The following is a 19,456-nucleotide window of genomic DNA, read 5'->3' as shown; positions in this document are numbered from 1 at the left end:
AAGTGACACTTGTTTCAACCTCTGTGTAAACAAGAAGCTTCCTTCTCAAAAGGTCACAGATGAACAGCACCAGGCCGCACTGTCAGTGAACTCTAGCCCAGTGATGCAGAGATCGCCAGCTCTCTGTGAGGCGTCCGACCCCCACCGCCCGCCATGCTCACTCGGTAAAGCTGCCGGAGCGGACTGTATAGGTCCATCCAACTGTTTATCTATCTCAAGGACAAAGATACATGAGAAAGCCAAAATTTTCTTTTTAAAGGTCTTAAGTCAGGTATGGTGGTGCACGCCCCTCAGTCCCAGCACTTGGGAGGCACAGACAGGCAGATCCCTGAGTTTGAGGCCAGCCTGGTTTACAGAGCAAGTTTCAGCACAGCCAGGGCTACACAGAAAAGCCTTGTTTCGGGAAAAAAAAAATAATTCTTAAGTCAGCTGCAGTGGCTCAGGCCTATAATCCTAGCATTTTCAAGGCAGAGGCAGGAGGATTGCCTGAGTTCAAGGCCAAAGGGATCTGTTCTAAATGACAACAGCTTGGGCTTTCTGAGCTGCTGTTGGGGCAATGAGTGACAGCAGAGTAAGGGTTTGGACAAGGATTGTCACAAAGGCATGCAGGAGGGCGGAGCGACCTGACTGCTGCAGGCCAGGCCCACTGACCCAAGCTGGCAGAGAGGTAACCCAGAGTGGGCTCTGTCAAACACAAATGCTGCCACAGAGAGCTCCGGAAGCCAAGCGTTTGTACCAGCAGGATTGGGTCTGAGTCAGGGCTCCTCCTCCCATGGCTGCCAGGCTGACACAGGCTAACTGAGCACCCCCTGAGGCTGTTTTCTCACACAGAGACTGCGGCCACCTACTCACAGGGTTGGCTACATATGTCAAACACTGAAAGGGGCTGGGACACACAGAACATCCATTTCTCTTCACCAGTGCCTTAACACTTAGACGCAGACGTGCATACACACACCTCTGCATGTGCACATGCACACACAGGTGCCCGCTATACACACACACACCCTATACATGTATACCAGCATACAATACACGATGACATCCCACACATATCATACATGTAGACACCTTACAAAGTCACTCCTGCACATGCACACACAGCAACGTCCCTTCACATAAATAGTCCACACATATCACACACACACACACACACACACACACACACACACACACACACATCCTACACATGCATACACACCACACATCTCTCCAACATTGTAAGACACACATGCATGTGCATGAGTGCATGAAAGCATGGACACACACGCGCGCGCGCGCGCGCACACACACACGTACACACACACGTGCACATACACATCATGAGTAACAAGGTCTTAAACCGCACTCCAATCCCTTGGTTATGACAACACAGGAATTAATGTGTCAGGACAGAAAACTTTTATCACTTGTGAGACAAGCTCTCACTGTGTGATCCTCCTGCCTCAGTCTTCTGAGCACCGGGATTACAGATGCATGCCCCCAGGATGAACTAATTCTTGGACCCAACACAAGAAACACTCTAAGCTCAAGTGGCGAATATGACACTGCTTTTCCCTTCTCCCCTTCTGAGTTTACTCTATTTAGACTCCTTTTTCTTTTTTTTTTTTTTTTTTGGTTTTTCGAGACAGGGTTTCTCTGTGTAGCCTTGGCCATCCTGGACTCACTTTGTAGACCAGGCTGGCCTCGAACTCACAGCGATCCACCTGCCTCTGCCTCCCTAGTGCTGGGATTAAAGGCGTGCGCCACCACGCCCGGCTTTAGACTCCTTTTTCTTGTGTGAGTGTGGCTTACACGTGTGTGGAGCCACAGGCTGACATCAAGTGTCTCTTCTATCTCCTTCTGCCTTATCTGCAGGGACAAGGTCTCCAGCTCCCAGGTGCAGCTAGGCCCGCTGGCCAGTGAGCCTCCTCAGCCGTGGGGTCACAGGCAGGTACTGCTTTACATGGCTTCAAGGGAGGGATCTCGCACCCAGGCCCTCAGACTGACACACCACGTGCTTCACAGCTGGAGGCGCTGTGCCCAGCCCCTGTGTTGCGATTCCTGACGTCAACCCCTATCTTCCAGGGCTCTCTCTGTGGGGCTTCTCCCACATTTCTAGACTCAGGGTCTGCTTTTGTTGACAGCACTTCACACTCTGGCCTCCTGACAACCACCAGGGGACGTGGGCCTCACTAATACAGGAAGCTGCTGCTGGGAAAACCGTCCACACAGGAGGAAACCCCAGGGAGCGGCAGGGACACACGGAGGCAGTCGCCCACCTAGGGCCTAAGAGCTTACAGACTCTGCCGTGCTGGCCATGGTAGCCGGACGCTAGGCCTCTGAGTTCCTCCAGAAAGGAAGAAATTGGGAGGGAAGACAGGAAAAGCCGCATGTTCACAGCATGCCTAAAGCTTCCCTGCTCGAGATGCAGAATACTGGGAAGTATTTAAGAACGAAGAGCCACATGCTGCACACTGGAGAGCAACAGGAGGCATGCTTCCAGCGTGGCATCTGGAGAGCCACTTTTTCTTTTTAAACATACTGTCATCTACGTGCAAATGACATGTGTAACAGACGTGCAGCAAAGCTTATATGAAATCAGTTTGTTAAGGCCTGAGCCAGGAGAGAAGAAAAACACCCTGGGAACAGAGAGTGGTCACAGAGCCTAAATAGGCTTTAGTGCCCAGTGCTCTCCGGAAATCACACAGGAGACTGCGGCTGGCACTGCCAGTGGGACTGATGTCAGCTCTCCCACCCCCACCCCCCGCCACCTTCCAGAGATCTCGGGAGCCTCACACCCAGCGGGTCCTCCTCAGCTGGAGCTGACTGGCTGCAGAACAGCTGCTGAGAGTCTGGGTCAAGCCACAGCGTGCTCTGCTCCCTCCACGCACACAAAGCTCTGGAGTGGGGCCGGGGAGATAGCTCGGCCGGTAAAGAACGGTTCTTGCCAACAAGGCTAAAGAGCTGAGGCCAATCCCTGTGATCTCTCATCGACGCACATGCCATAACAATGACTGGTCCCCCATGTGTATATATGTGAAAATAAAGTACATGTAGTAAGATTCTGAAATGCAGGCCAGCTCAACCATGTGAAAGGTCTTGTAGCCAATAACCAACCAGGAGGCAAGAATCCCAAGGGATGTAATTCAGAGTCCCAGACTGGGGTGAAGGTCACGGTTCTCCCTTGACCCATGGCTGCCTCGATGTCATCGGCTTTGGTCTGGTTTGATCCTATCCTGGCCCTTCCTTCTCTATGCTGCTTGCTTTCCTGGATCAGGAGTCAGGCAAGAGAGGCAGAGGAGGAGGACTCAGGCGAGGCAGACCTGCTCTGTGTAGAGCAAAGGCCCCAGCTCTGTTCTCCCCGAAACCCGTGCTAGGACGCTGAAGGCTAAGAGCAGGGCACTGTGGTTGGCATACAGGGCACTGAAAGGCCACGGCTCCTCAGAAGCACAGCAAGGTTCTGAGCTTAGCATCCACAGTGACTCAGGAAAAGCCCTGGTCTGTCCAGCCGCTGGGCTACCAGCCAGCTACCACTCAACACAGACAAAGGCAACACATTCTGAAACCAAGACCTCTGACATTTGAGGCAAGGGCTCTGCCACTGAGCTACACTCCCGGCGAAGCTCGCTCCTTCCTTGTTTCTCTTTTGGCAGCACTGTGGGGCTGAACCTGGCCTGGTGTATACTATGCCAACGGAGCCCCACCCTCCACTCCATTTTGCATCTTTTAAGGACACACACAACTGTCAAATGTGTCTGCATAGGCCCATAGAGGATCTAGTCTCCAGCTCAGATGGGCTTGGTTGGGGCACTATCCAACCACGAAACTTTAAATAAGAAACCAGTGTAGACAGGCATGGTGGCGCACGCCTTTAATCCCAACATTCGGGAGGCAGAGGCAGGCGGATTGTTGTGAGTTCGAGGCCAGCCTAGTCTACAAAGCGAGTCCAGGACAGCCAAGGCTAACACAGGCTAACACAGAGAAACCTTGTCTTGAAGAACAAAAAGCAAAACAAAACAAAACAAAAAAACAAAAAAAGAAAAGAAAAGAATGTAACTTTTAAAACCAAAAGTCTAGGGCAACTACTTGTCCTTGGGAGACATTCAGGAATACCTGGAGACATTTATGACTCTTTCTAGTTGTGGGTGGGGGAGGGGGGAGGCTGCACGGGCATGTAGTAGACAAGAGGCCAGGATGTTAACACAGAGTTTGCAGGGCACAGAAGAGCAGCACCCCGCATGCTCACTGCGACAGCTGAGGCACTCCTCAAAAGAGTGACCATGCACAGGGTGAGCCGACTCTTAACCCGTCACTTCCTGTCCAAGGCTAGGATGTCTGCCCCAGGCGTAGGCATTAAATTCTTATAGAAATAAAAGAGCAACACAGCAACAACAACAGCAACAATAACAACAACAGCCCACTCAAGGGAACAAAGCAACCAAACAGTAAGTGCCTGCAGCCTTCCTGCCACATCTCAGGGGTCTTGGAAGCCACAGGCCACATCTAAAATCATCCATGCCATGGAAAGTGAGTCATCAGGACTAAACCTGAAAACCTGGCTACCTCAGGAAACACTCCCACACAACCTCTCTACATAGCACGGGTCATCTTAACCAGAAAGAGAAGGGGCTGCCTGTCAGGTGGGCAGCCACCTGCCTCACACTCAGAAGTGAGGAGTCTGAATTGAACCCAGCTGACTCCACACCAAGCTCATGCCTTCCACAGCAACCCCAGGAGACTATGTTCTGACACACCAGGTATCTAGCTGGGGGTCACCTGAAACACTAATAAGAAGGGATTTGCCACCTGCATAAAAAGGAACACTGTACATATAACTCACGTGCACGCACACACACACTCTTGAAGGTAAGTTTTATTTTAAAAAATAATGTGCGTGTGTCTATGTATGGGTGTGTGCATTTGACTGTAGTAGTCTTCGAAGCCCAAGGACACTGGATACCCTGGAGTGTGAGCTGTGGGCGGTTGTGAGCTGCCTGGCATGGGTGCTGGGAACGGAATTTCTGCCCTCTGACGCAAGAACAGTGTGTACTCTTAACTGCTGAGCCACCTCTCCAGCCCAGCGCTCCACATGAAATGACACGCAGAGTAACGAAGGAAGACGCTGATTCTCAGTGAGACAAGCATCAGAAGGAGGGTGCAGGGGGAGACAGTGAGAAACGCCAGAGGCCCTTCATGAGGACCACTGAGTGATGGGGACCTGCCCAATGACGTCACCCGCTCTCCCACAGTAGAGGCTTACTGGACCATCTGCGCAGCCAGGGGACATTTTTCAATGTGCCTGCAAGGTGTGAGTGCCATTAAAACGTACCCAATGCTGTTGGGGCTGGAGGGATGCCCGGTGGCTAAGAGCGTGTTCTGTCTGTACAGAGGACCTGACTTTTATTCCCAGCATCCACGCTGGGCACCAGCTCACGAGTGCTGGTGACTTCATCTCCAAGGGATCTGACAACCTCTCTGCAGGCATGTGCACATGCATGCATGTGTGTGCATACACGCACATGTGTGCACACACGTGCAGGACTGAGACAGCTATGTCAAAGCTGTCAGTTTGTTTTTCTGTCTCTTTACTTCATCATGGCTATATTCTCCTGGCTGGCCTACAGGTCTACCTCACCTGAAGACGACATAAGCCATTAATTACCCTGACAGACCGTTGGTAGCCACTTCTAGTTGTGTTACCACATGCAACAATGAAAGCTACCTTTATGTTTTACGTCCGTGGGGTTAAACTTTTACAATGACCCATATTAATGGTCTAATCGTCTATCATGTGGGAAACACGAAAGTCATGATGGACTCTTCCCTCATTCCCTGTGAATAGTGGCTCAAGTCTGCCCACACCAAGTGTTGAGGACAGGGAAGGGCTCCGGATCCCATAGCCACCACGGTGTAGAGTGAAGCGCCGCCCTAGCAAGCTGTTTGTGGTTTCTGGGGGGCAGGGACATTAAATGTGGGGCCAGATATGGCTCAGTGGTTAAGAGCACTTACTGTGCAATCCTGAGGAATGGGGTACGGAGGTCAGCATGCTCGTTAACTTCCTTCCGGCCTCCACACAAGCACAGGTATATGCACCTACACCCACACATGTGCACACACACCTAATAATTAAAACACATAGTCGGACAGTAGTGGCGCATGCCTTCAATTCCAGCACTCGGGAGGCAGAGGCAGGAGGATAACTGAGTTCGAGGCCAGCCAGGTCTACAGAGTGAGTCCAGGATAGCCAGGGCTACCCAGAGAAACCCTGTCTCGAAAATAATAAAAATAAAAATAAAAATAAAACCAACACACATAGCCATTGGAAGGAACTCAACTGTCTACTGCCAGGAAATGGACCCACAAACTGCGTGGGTGGCCCTTACTCAGCAGTGTAAGGTACAAGAATTATCAATACCTACAACTCAGTTGACCTTCAGAATGACTCTGTGGAGCAGAAAAGGCCACAGCAAGAGTGACAGAGATGAGTCCATTTAGACAAAGTTTACTTTTAGGACAGTCTTAGGTAGCCCAGGCTAACCTTACCTCACTATGTATCTGGAGGCAAGCCTGGAACTCTCGAGGATCCTGCATCTACAGCCCAGCTGCTGGGATTACAAGCCTTTACCACCACATCTGGCTCTGTTTATATAAAACTTTTAAAAATGTAGTCTCAGAAAGAAGGGTGACAGGTGTCCGCCGATGCGGATATGAGATACTGAGAGGGAACTTCTGGAAGTGAGAGACACACAATCTCGATGGACTGCATGCATGTCAAAACCCAGCAAACAGCACTGTGCAGGGCTGGTCAGCGGTAGAGTCTCCGTTTGTTTAATTATGTTCAGGTTACTATCTGTCAGTATGGCTTGGCTGGGGTGTGGGGCCCACTAAAGAGGACAAATAGGAACGCCTATATCAGACTCAAACACCAGCTTGAAGGTTGGTGTTCCTGTCAAAACAGTTGTCTGGATTGGAAAGCTTTAGCCTCGCCCCCTTTCGTATCGTCTCCTTTGGCTGTCTCTACAAACCACTGTATACTGTGTGCTTTAAACAACACACATTTACCTCCCAGTACCAGGGACCAGGACCAAGGGACAGCTGCCTGAGGTCTCTTCCTGCCTGTGTCTTTACGCGGGATGCTTAGAGGGAGGGTGACTTCTTTTCCTCTTTCAAGGCCACAGTCCTATCAGATAAGGGCTCGCCCTATGACCTCATCTGACTTAAATTGTCTACTAATGACACTTTCTCCAGAGAGTCACTTGGGGGGGGGGGGTTGGAGTCTTCAACAGAGCGATGTAATGGGTCACCAGCTGTTTCCTGCACCCAGAACTTTATACTGCTGGATGACGCGCTGCTGTGGTTTGGTTACTGCTCACTGGAGAGTTAATTGTCCATGTGAACTTGGTCAAACTTCCATCCCTCCAGCAGACTGGCAAGGATGAACTACAAAGACATTCTTTCACGCACACACAGAATAAACAGAGTATCCCAGTTACAAGTTGTTGAAAAGTGTTAAAAGGCTCTTCTGCAGACAGAAGGCCTTCCCAAATAACATCCCAATCCTGTCATGTTTAAGTGGCTCACACTGGGCAACAGAGTCAGCAACGCTGCCTGCACAGCATCTCAGCAAGACCCGGTAACCTAGGGTAACAACCATTTAAACCGCAGTGCTGGGCACATGCACCAGAGCTCAGCAGCTGCCGCCACACGTTGGAACCAGGGGTTTGGGCTGATCACTATCCGTGGCCAGCATTAGAAGGTTGCCAGCAAACAGCTAAAACCACAGTTCCCAACAGCGGTGTCATGTGCTAACAGTGGAGAGGCTAGGGATGAAGAGACGGTCCCGGTGTCCTACAGCTGTGGGGGGCAGGAGTGAGGGGTGCTGGGTTAGCTGGTCAGGGTTGGAAGGGATCCCACACTCTTCACGGATCCTCATACACATTTGCGGGATGCCCCGCAGTGTCAAGTTCTGAAGTGTAGAGTTCTGGGTGCAGAGCTCTGAGGCACTGCACTGGTGCTCAAGTCATCAGAAAGGCTGCCTGTAGAGAGCAGCGGTGCCTGCCCTAAGTTACAAAAGTCCCTGCCTGCCCAGGAAGGGTCACCGCACAGGCAAAGGGCTCCACAGGGCTCCTGAGTACAGGAAGGGTTCAAGGAAGTAACATTGTAGCCTCTGTTGGTGAGTGAGGAAAAACCACCTGGGCATCTGTGAGAAAAGAGTTTTTGAAGTGATATGGACGACATCTGGACTTCACGATCAGACCCACTAATCGCAATGTGAGGCCCTACTACACACCCAGTACCGTCAACTGTGCTGCATGGGGGACAGGCCCTTTCCAAGGTGGTTAGGATTGGGGGGAGGCTTTTGGGGTGCTCTTGGTGTCCCCATAAGACAGAAGACAGAAGCAATCAAAAGAGGGGCATGGGAAGGATAAGGGGCTCCCCGCTCAGAGTCTGCGTGAAGTCTCGGGCCAGTTGGACAGAGAATTTCAACACAACTAAGTTCACCATGGAGGTTGCCTACATAGGGACAGTTTTTCTTCTTCCATGGAGAGATTTCCTATAGGAATGTTAAGGCAGCATTGTAGACCAGGCTGGCCTCCAACTCACAGCGATCTGCCTGCCTCTGCCTCCCTGAGCGCTGGGATTACAGGCGTGTGCCACCACACTCGACTTTAATTCACAACTTTCTGAGAATCTCACGAACAACATCATGAACTCAACTCCTCAACTCCTGCGTCTTACTACAGTAAGGACTCCTTGAATTCCTGTGGCCTTGGGTTTTTGTCTTAAACAGCCCACAGTCCTGTCCCACACGCCTCAGGAGTCACCCTCTGATCCCATTTTCCTAAAAACAAAAAATAAAAAGAACCTCCTTAGAAACCAATGGAAACATTTAACTTTGTGAGGCACCAAATCATACGCACAGTCGCTACCAAGACACGTGAACACACCTCTTTCTTGACTCTTGAGTCTTTCTTAACTCTCAGGTACAAACTGACTTTTCCTTGGTGCCTCTCTTTCTGACCCTAATGCGCAGCTGAAATCTGTGCTAAAGCCTTTTCATAGTAAACTCCAGCCCAGTCAGGCGTGGTGGCGCACGCCTGTAATCTCAGCACTCGGAGGGCAGAGGCAGGCAGATCTCTGTGAGTTCGAGGCCAGCCTGGTCTACAAAGTGAGTGAGTCCAGGACAGCCAAGGCTACACAGAGAAACCCTGTCTCAAACAAGCAAACAAACACAACAACAAAAACAAAAAACAAAACCACTCCAGCCCTGTGGCATATGGACTCAGGCTGAAGTTCTCTTCTGCTCTAAGCCAAGAATCCTGGCTCCGCCTGAGTAGAGGTCTCCTGAGTAGAGGTCTCAGCAGAAAGTCCCCAGCTGCAGCCAGAAAGTCCTCTGCTTCCACCGTCTACGACACTGGAAGACATGCGACAACCAGGCTATGACAGGACTGTCCCTCACCCCTTGTTTCTCCCTAATTCTGCTGAAAAGAGCCCAGGCCTGGAGCCAGGCATTTGGAAGCAGTGGTGCCCAGTCACTTGTCCCTCACTCGGGACCTCAGCCTGGGGGATGGAATCGACATGTTAGGGAGGGGCTCCCTTCTTCAGTTATCTTAGTCTGGAAACTCTCACACAGATATGATGAGAGGCTTGTCTCAAGGTTGGTATTAACTGCCATGTCTGGCACGGCTAACACTTGCTGTGGTCGGGGTGTCTCTTAACAGCAATAAAACCTAGGACACCTACAAAACACTCATCTACATTTAAACACACACACACACACACACACACACACACACTCCCTGTCTCTCCCTCCCTGTCTCTCTCTCTCTTTCTCTCTAAGGGGACTCTCTAAGCACTGACTAAAGGTGCTTGAATGCAAACCTAATGACCTGAGTTCATCCTTAGGACTCACGTGGTAAAAGGAAAAAACTGACCCCGTCAGTCTGTCCTCTGACCTCTATATATGTACTGTATGTTCTCAAGCATGTACATGCACGTACACACACACATGCACGCACAATGAGTTATAACTTTACATACACTAGGAAGGCTATTATTTAAAAAAAGAAAACGAAAAAGAAAAAGAAAAGAAAGTCACTCTCGGTAAGGATGAGGAGAAGCTGGAGTCCTGGTGTGTCGCTGGGAGCCATGAAAACTGACAGAGCTGTGAGAGCAAACAGTGCGGCAGAGGACTGGGGCTGGGCACGGAGCTCAGCGGCAGAGTTCCTGCCTAGCCCGGGAAGGCCCTGGGGAACAACCCAGCACCTTAAGAAAATAAAAATAAAAGAGGGCCTGCAAGATGACTCAGTCGTAAGGAAGCTTTCCACTAAGTCTGATGACCTGAGGTCAACACATCGGACCCACGTGGTGAAGAAGGTAACTAACTCCCATGAGTCGTCTACTGACTTACACACACACACACACACACACACACACACACACACACACACACACCTGCCGCCACCCCCCCCCCACAGACACAGACACACAGTGGCACGAGCTCACCTACACAGGCATACAAAACAAGCAAAGATATGTAAAAAAAAAAAAAAAAAAAAAGAAAAAAGAAAAAGAAAAGAAAACAACAAAACAAATACAGAAATTAGCACAACAATACTATTCACAATAGATAAAATACTTGTCAAAGCTATAAAAATGCAGTATGCCCAGCCGGGCGTGGTGGCGCATGCCTGTAATCCCAGCACTCGGGAGGCAGAGGCAGGCGGATCGCTGTGAGTTTGAGGCCAGCCTGGTCTACAAAGTGACTCCAGGACAGCCAAGGCTACACAGAGAGACCTTGTCTCGAAAAACCAAAAAAAAAAAAAAAAAAAAAAAGCAGTCTGCCCAGAGAGGCCAGCCTTTAGCCTTGTAAAAAGAAGGGAAGACTTGATACAAGTAGCAACAAGGTATCAACACATGGGTGAGCCTTGGGGACGCTATGTGAAATAAGCCAGGCACAGAAGACTGCACAGTGTATAATTTGATTTATATGTAAGGGTCCTAGTGAGAGATAGCAGAAAAAATGCCTGCTGGGGGAGAGACTGCTTGGCAGCACAGCTTCCTTCTGGACACAGTGGCAATGGCTGCATGACACTGTAAATGTATTAAAAACCACTCACTGCATACTCTAAAGTGGAGAAAATGTGTTTTATTTCAGTTATGAAAACCAGCCAGATGCAGTGGTATACCCCTGTAACCCCAGCCCTGGGGGGAAGATGAGAGAAGGATTCTGAGCTCAAGGCCAACCTAAGTATATGGTGAGTTCAAAGCCAGCTTGGGCTACATGAGACACCGTCTCAAAAACCCACGAAAGGGGGCTGGAGAAATGGCGTGGGGTTCCTCACATTTGCTGCTCTTGCAGTTTGATTCCTGTGACCCACATCATGTGGCTCACAACCACCTGAAACTCCAGCTACGGGACGATCTGCCACTTCTGGCCTCTGCAGACACCTGCCTTCATGTGCACACAGCCCCAACACACGCACGTGCGCATACACATGCACACACCACACTTTAAAATTGAAAATAAATCTTTTTCTTTTAAAGGCAGATATAATGAACACTATTGATTTTTTTCTGAGATTAAAAAAAAAAAAAAAAAAAAAACCACAGTGTTCTTTTCTGTCTTTCCTTCAGTTTGGGGCTTTTCTTTGTTTTTGAGACAGCCCCAATAGCTCAGGCTGGCTTTGAGCTCATGCTGTGCTTGAGGCTGCTGTCAGCTCCTGGTCCTGCTGTAGGTCCCTGCGCTGGGAGGCCAGCACATGCTCTTAGCCACCACATAACTCAGGCTGTTCGTAGTAAGCATCCAGCAGCACGCAGACGTGCCTCTGTCTCCAGCTGCCGCTCTCACAGTAACTCGCCTCTGAGATGCACCTAAGGGTTACCACCTTCCAGCTTTTCACCCGAGCATTCCTCAGCTGGGGCTGTCTGACCGCAGAACCTCATGCTCCTGTGTCCTATCTAACAGACAGACCTCGGGAGTAGAAATGTGTCTGTCCCATTGAGCACCTGCCTGTGACATTTCCATGTAAATGTGCCGTGCAGGAGAGCAGGAGTTTCCTGCCAGTGAGCAGCAACCTCCTATCTCACCAAGCCATCTGCCAGGCTGAGCTGTTGGCCCCACCCCCAGCGTTATGCTGGGACTGGAGCCCAGGGCCTTGGGCATGCCAGGCAGGCTTTGGGAGGGCCTCTCTGGCCTCAAACTGGGGGTGTTGAGATGGACACATGGGGAGGGGAGACACAACAGCTGCCCAGGTGGTGTATCAGTGGGGTTTGATGGAGCCCCCTGACCTGAATAGAGAAGGGGATTCTTCAGCTCCCACGTGACACTCATGCTCCAAACCCAAGTGCTGGCCAGACAGCCTGAGAGGGAACAATCTCTTCACGGCCAGCGGCTGTCTACTATGCCACACGGCTGGCACTGGGCACCTCAGAGTCCCTCCCCTCCGTGTCCTCCCTTTGCGCAGGACAGGAAGGTCACATGGAGATAGCTGGAACTCCATTTGATCCGCTTGGACTGTCCCAAAACAAAACCCTTTCCCCACATCCAAATGCGTACATACACGCATCCTTCTCTCCCTTTCTCTTCCACACTCACACATACACTCTCACACACTCACACACACTCTCTTACACACACACGTACACACTCTCTCACACGCACACTCTCTCTCACACACACACACATTCTCTCTCTCACACACACACACACACACTCTCTCACACACAATTATTTTGCTTTCTATTCTTCTAAAAGTTACCAGTCAGCAATGAAAAGGCCCAAAAAGTACAGGACAAAAGAAACAGAAAAATGCTCATCAGACAAAGAATAAATTTTGACTAATTGGGCTGACAATTAAAATTCTGTCAGTACACAGACTTAAGGGAAAAAAGGTCACTCACAGCCAGGTGTGGGAGTGTACACCTTTAATCCCAGCACTTGGAGGCAGGGACAGGTGGATCTTTGAGTTCGAGGCCAGCCTGGTCTACAGAGTAAGTTTCAGGACAGCCAGGGCTACACAGAGAAACCTCGTCTGGTAAAACCTAAAAGAAAAGGCCCCACCATATTAACGCTATAAAATCCCAACATGGTAAATTCTGTGTTCAGTAGCAGCTGGAAGTTATTCGCAGTGACAAGAAGTAAGCATGGGTAAGTCTGGGCCACGGAACCCCTGGTTGTCCCTTCTTGCCTGTTCTTCTAGCTGTTCTGACTGTCTGATGAGACAACTGCGCCCCCACCTCCGCACCTTCCGAACAGGAAGTGCCCCAGTACCTTGTTGAGCTTGCCAAGCGAAGAGATGAGATCCGCCCATTCACTGGAGGACTCGAAGTTTCTTAAAGCCTTTTCGATAACTGAGGAGTAACTCCTGTATCTGTAGTCAGTCAGCAGCTCCTGCTCCTCCGGGTCCATCTTACATCCTCACAGTGAAGGAGGGATCTAAACACGAAACCAGAAAACACGTGAGGGAACTGCTCGCAGGCAGAGATCCTCCCCAGCCCAGAGCTGCAGCGAGAGAGCTGTGTACACAGACGCAATGTGAATGCTCACTGGGCAATCCAATGCAAATATTTAGCGAGGTTCCTAGGCCAGGCACAAAGTAAATAGAGATAGAGACTTCCCGCCCTCACGGATTCTGAGGGGCACAAGAGCACTGGGCAGAAAGAAGTAAGGATGCTTGAATCTGCCTAGTGGACAAATCTAATTCTAGGAGAGAAACTAGCCAAACTACGTCCTGCTGCTGGCTGGCAAGTGTGAATGCTTTCAGCCTGAAAGGCCTGTCTGTCTAACAATTCAATCCTCTACAACTAGACCAGGAGACTGGAAATATTACCCACAAAAATCAAGTAAGAGGGCTGGCAAGACGGCTCAGCGGGTGAAGGGTTCTGTGACGGGAATTCTGGCCAGAGGTGGTGAGCATGGCTGGAGTCCCACAACAGGCAGCGAGGCAAGAGAATTCGGAGTTCAAAGTCATCCTTAGAGACACAGTGAGCTCCAGACCAACCTCAGATGTGTGAGAGCCTGAGGGTCATGATGGACAGACATAGGCAGGTTCAGTGGAGGGGGCGGGAGATGTTGTGGGGTGGGGAGAAACAGAAACCATAAGCCAAGGCCATCTGGATGAAGTAGCCAAGGTGGGCAAGCCTCTCCCGATGGTAAGCAAGCAGCTTAGTGGTTGCCTGGGTGGACCAGAAACTGACAGAGACAGGGTCCCTGAAGTGTGGTTATGGCAATCATTGCTGAACTCTGTAAATCTTCTGAAAATTGCTGAATTATACACCTGGTGAATTTTTTGGTCTGTAAGCTGACACTTAAAAAAAAAAAAAAAAAACCAAAAACAACTCAACTAAACTCTGAATTGTATCCAGTCAGCACGCTCTTCTCTCATTTTCCCACTTTGCAGAAAGTGGCCCTCTGTGGGCTAGACATGTTGCGTGCCTGCCACACTCAACCCCAGCCCTGCTGTTCTGTCTTGTCTGCCTTGCTGTGCCAAGCCCCCTGCCCCCTGCTCCCCTGCCCCCCTGCCCCCTGCAGATGTCCAGCATCTCCCACTCTCGCTCTTCTCAGGCCCTCACACAGCATTCCAGAATCCTCTTGCTGCCCTCTGGAAAGCTTTTCCTACAGTACTAATTCCCTCCCTCACAATTCTGCTCCTTTCAATGTACCGGGCATGTTCCAAAACAGACTCATCCCACCACAGGGCTGTGCTGCAGTATGCAAATGAGTCCACAAAATTCATTTTCCGGAGGACCTGTTAGTGTCTTCTGAAATAACAGGCTTCACGATTTGTGAAAACAGAAGGAAAAGGTGATAATCAGAGAGAGGCAGTGGTTTTATTTTGCCAAGTCAAGTCTGCAAAGTTTCTATACCCACAAAGTCTATAGCTGAGCTCCCCCCGCCCCCGCCCCGTTTTTCTCTAAGGAATTTTCAGTCCTGAAAAATCCCACACACAGTTCGTTTATTAAGTGTCCCAGTACTAAGGAGAGAAACTTGAGCAAGACTGGGTCTCTAGTCTGATGAGAAAACTAAATAGTTGCAGCTGAATTCCCACATGGTGGGCTGGAGTACTGAGTCTGGGCTGGGGTGACTGCTCAGTTTGAAAGACTGAATTCCATCCTCCAGAGCCCAGATAAAAAGGCTAGAGGTGGTAGGGCACACACTTAAAATCCTAGCACTGGGCTCTCTGTCCATAAGCCTGGCCTAACTGGGCTCCAGGCTCAAGGAGCAACTTTGCCTCAAAGTAAAATGGATGGCCTTCCTGAGAAATGAAAACACCCAAAGTTTGCCTCCAAAACACACACACACACACACACACACACACACACACAGAGTCTGATTTGGACAAGAAGAGAGGAAGGAGGGGCTATCAGTGGAGGAGTCCTCAAAGTCCACAGATGTGGACTCTCCTGTTACCAGGAAGAGCTGCATCACTGATAAGATGGGTGTTCAGGACAAGAGTGCCTGGCTGCCCTGGGCAAGGAGGCCCTCGGCCAGGTATGAACTGGCACAAAGTGCTAGCTGATACAACAGCATGGCTAAGAAGCTTAAAAATTATTCAAACAAACACCTTCAAAATGTGGGGCATGGGGAATTGCAAAACTACACAGCTTCTATGACAGCTCCACGCATCTTTCACTTATGAAACACACTGGCGTCCCATAAGGGATATCACTGCCGAAAGATGGGACTATTAGCAAGTGGTGGTATATGCAGGATCCGGGCTCAGTTCAGGGGAAAACTCTGTTACACAAGTGCAAGGATGGCCAAGTCACCCTCCATGCCGCTCTTCTCGCAAGCTGTCCCAGACTCCTTCTCTGGGAGATGCAACAGTTCAGTAAACTGATAGTGCTATGGAAGCCCCCAAACAATTCCACACAAAGGAAACAGCCGTGTGTGTACACGTGCACGTGACAGCTTTGCCTCCGTAGGAGCTTTCTTACCTTACCCATTCCTAATTTCTTAGCTCAGGTGAAAACACCAAAAGCCATCTGCTAGATCTGGGAAATCGATCGTAAATGTGCTTACGAGGAAGGAGTAAGTAAGAGGAACACAGTTAACGCCGCCAGCAGACAATCAGCAGATAATGTCCCTGCAATCTAAGGCGCACCAACCCTCTCCACCAAATGGCCCAGTTTTGAATCCGGTCTTTCGCACTAAGATCAAATGGCACGAGGGAGGGGGGGGGGCCAGGAAGACACCTGACACCTCACAGGAATAGCTTTAAATGTGGGGTGTCCTCAACAAACAACCACAGACAGGTTTCCCGAGAGGGAGACTGCTGTCACCGGGCTGAGCACTTCCTCCGCGGCTAATCCGCAGGCGCAGGCCAGACCGGCGGGTGCACGCACGGAAGCTGGGAACCCCATCGGGGAACCGGGAAGCCCTGACCAACAAAGACTGAGCTTCTAGAACCGCCCAGGGCCGGCTAGGCGGAGACAGGTAGTCATCCCACCTCCACCCGCGGCCCGAGGCCCCCTCGCAGGGGCATTGCCAGGCGCGGAAGGACAGGTCTGATACCCACACCCACGCGCGGCCGTACCCGCACTGCAGCAGACGCGCCGCCGCCGGAACCCTCCCTGCGCATCCGCCGCTCCCGGGCCCGCGAGGACGGGACTTACCGGCGGCCGCGGACCTGGGCGGCGGGCGTGAGGCGGAGCCCGGAGGCTGCGGGAGACGGCGGCTCAGAGCCCAGGCTGGGAAGGCGGACGCGGAGGAGGTAGCAGCACCTCAAACCCAGCCGCCGCCACTCCCGGGAACCAGGCGGCTGGGGGCGGGGCCGGAAGGCGGGGCCTCGGGAGGGGCGGGGTCCTAGGCGATGGAAGGACTAGGGCCGTGGTGGGTGGGGTCGTGACGTTAGAACGTGGGCGGAGGGCGGAGCCTCGACGGTGTGGTGCCTCTCTTCCTAGTGGGCGGTGCTCTAGGTGTGTGGGCGGGGCCTTGGCGGAGGGTGGGTGTGGCCTATGCGGGATGAGGTTTTGCCCTTAGTCTCCTAGGGCGGAGACCGAAGGTGGAGACTTGCGGGAGGAGTGGGTGGGGCCTCGGTTCGCTAGGCGGGGAAATCCTGCTGGCTGGATGGTGGGTGGGGCCTCCGAGGGCGGGGCCGAGGGGTCAAGAGACAAGTCTGGAGGTTGCGGTCGTCCAAACTGCTTGGAGTCCGTGGTGGGCGTGGCCTCGCGATGCACGGAGGCGGGCGGGCGGGATGTGGAGGGGGCGGGAAGGTCGTACATAATTGGGCAGGTCACCCTAGGCTTTCCTGATACAACCAGATAGAGGACGTCACTCAGGGCCTGCCCAGAGCTCGCCACAGCTGCTTCTTCCGGCCCTTGATGAGGGTTGTTTCCAGGCTTTGCGTCAGGACCACACTCACACCCTCCTCCGAGGGGAGGAGTCGGGAATACTAATCCCAAACACCTGGAGCATAAATGGGGGTATGGGGTTAAGGTGTCGCTGCATCCTCAAACAATATCTCTAAACCCACCCAACCTGGCCTGTCAGCTACGGATCAAGAAGAGTGGTGGGGTCCGGGATCGCAGGTTTCACCCCGACATTGACCCTACCTTGATTACTCCAGCAGCGGCACCCAGACAGTTGAAAGAGCGCCACCTACTGATGTAAATTGGTGAGCCACCATGCCTGGCTTTCTGTTTGTTTTGTTGGTTGATTTTTTTTTAAGATGGGGTTCCTCTGTGTAACAGCCTTGGCTGTCCTGGACTCGCTCTGTAGATCCAGAAAATGGTGGTTGCAGTGGTTGTCTGGGGCTTGGCAGTTGATGAAAGTTTAAAAAGAGTCATCTGCGCTGGGTAGTTTTATGTCAACTTGACACAAGCTAGAATTATCTAAAAGGAGGGAACCTCAGGGGGCAGAAGCAGAGAAACCTGTGGAGCATTTTCTTAGTGATTGATAGGGGAGGGCCCAGCCCACTGTGGGTGAGGACACACCTAGGCTGGTGGTCTTAAGTTCTGTAAGAAAGCAGGTTGAGTAAACCATAGGGAGCAAGCCAGTAAGCAGCACCCCTCCATGGCCTCTGAATCAGGGCCTGCCTTCAGGTTCCTGCCCGGCTTGAGTTCCTGCCCTGACTTCCTTCAATGATGAACATGAAAGAGTAAACCAAATCCTTTCCTCCTCTCATGGTGTTTTGTCACAGAAATAGTAATTAAGACACCGTCCAAATCCATGTAGTAATCATTTATAATGCTCAGTGGATATTTATATATGTTTCTTGGAGAAATATATGTGGTTTATATCAGATTCCAAAATAGAAATATCCAGGTGGGAGAGAGGGTAAAGGCACTTGCTGCTAAGACTGAGTTTGATCCCAGGAGGAGAGACCCAGTTTCTAAAAGCTCAGATTGTAGCACAAGTGTGCATACACACACAAAATAAATACACGTAACACAACCAAACCCAAATGATGGCCGCAGACAGGAAGGTATACGTTAATGAGTAAAGTCCTGGACACTGATCTTTGTTCCAACCATTTGCTGGATCTACAGAGCGAGTCCAGGACAGCCAAGGCTGTTACACAGAGGAACCCCATCTTAAAAAACCAACCAGCCAACCAACCAACAAAACAAACAGAAAGCCAGGCATGGTGGCTCAGGCCTTTAATCCCAGCACTCAGGAGGCAGAGGCAGGCGGATCTCTGTGAGTTTGAGGCCAGCCTGGTCTACAAAGCAAGTTGAGGACAGGCAAGGCTACACAGAGAAACTGTCTCAAAAAACAAAGCAAAACAAGTCACACCTAAAACCATTCACCAGCACGGGCAGTTATGTAAAACCATGTGCGTGTCTTGTATTTATACCCAGACATAAAGAGGTTAAAGTTTGACAGAATCAAATTTTGTAAACTGTTTTTTTAAAATAAGAACAACTCAATTTATAACCAGGATTGATAATAAATATACAATATTTATAATTGGCAGCTAGGCAATAGTGGCACACACCTTTAATTCCAACACTCAAGAGGCACAGGCAGGAGGATTTCTCTGAGTTCTTGGCTAGCCAGGTGTACAAAGTGAGTTCCAATTGGTGTGCTTCAGACTGGGGACTAGAGCTCCAGGTCCTTCCAGCACTCCTCGGTCCCTAGCTGCTGCGGGACATGGCTGGCCTAGCCCACACTCTGCTTTGAGCTCTCCAGGGCTTTTCCTTCCCCTTTCCCATATAATCTGCACATTTTGTTGCTCTTGCTTCATTCCCCCCATATCTCCTCCCCCCCTCTTTCTCTCTTCACCTTGCAGGGCAGCCAAGAGCTGCTTCCAATGAACCTACATTTAGATACTTTAACTTACCCTACATGAGAAGCAGTCGTCTAAAGTCCTCGTTTCTGCCACCCCTCCCTAGCTCCTCCTTTTTTTTTTTTTTTTTTTAATTATTATAAGAAAAGGGAGGAATGTTAGTTCACAGCTGATCTGCTAGCCTACTAGACAATCTGATCTCCCTCTAGGCTGCTTAGCAACCTCTGACATCATCATTTGCG

General features: G+C 50.8%; 1 protein-coding gene across 1 annotated transcript in view; it reads right to left on the bottom strand.

Moving 5' to 3' along the window:
- Window positions 1-16,742, bottom strand: part of Dop1b (DOP1 leucine zipper like protein B) — a 101,227-nt gene extending 84,485 nt beyond the window's left edge. Inside the window, exons 1-2 of the mRNA XM_051150281.1 lie at window positions 16,600-16,742; window positions 13,256-13,420 (exon numbers count right to left, since the gene is read on the bottom strand). Coding sequence (XP_051006238.1) covers window positions 13,256-13,393 — 138 coding nt within the window. The 5' untranslated portion in view covers window positions 13,394-13,420; window positions 16,600-16,742. The remainder of the gene's footprint in view (window positions 1-13,255; window positions 13,421-16,599) is intronic.
- Window positions 16,743-19,456: the final 2,714 nt, after the last annotated feature.

Source organism: Acomys russatus, chromosome 8 (assembly GCF_903995435.1).
Source record: "Acomys russatus chromosome 8, mAcoRus1.1, whole genome shotgun sequence".
Lineage (NCBI taxonomy): Eukaryota > Metazoa > Chordata > Mammalia > Rodentia > Muridae > Acomys > Acomys russatus.
Note: the sequence above shows the minus strand (reverse complement) of the source record. Positions and strands in the feature narration are given on the sequence as shown.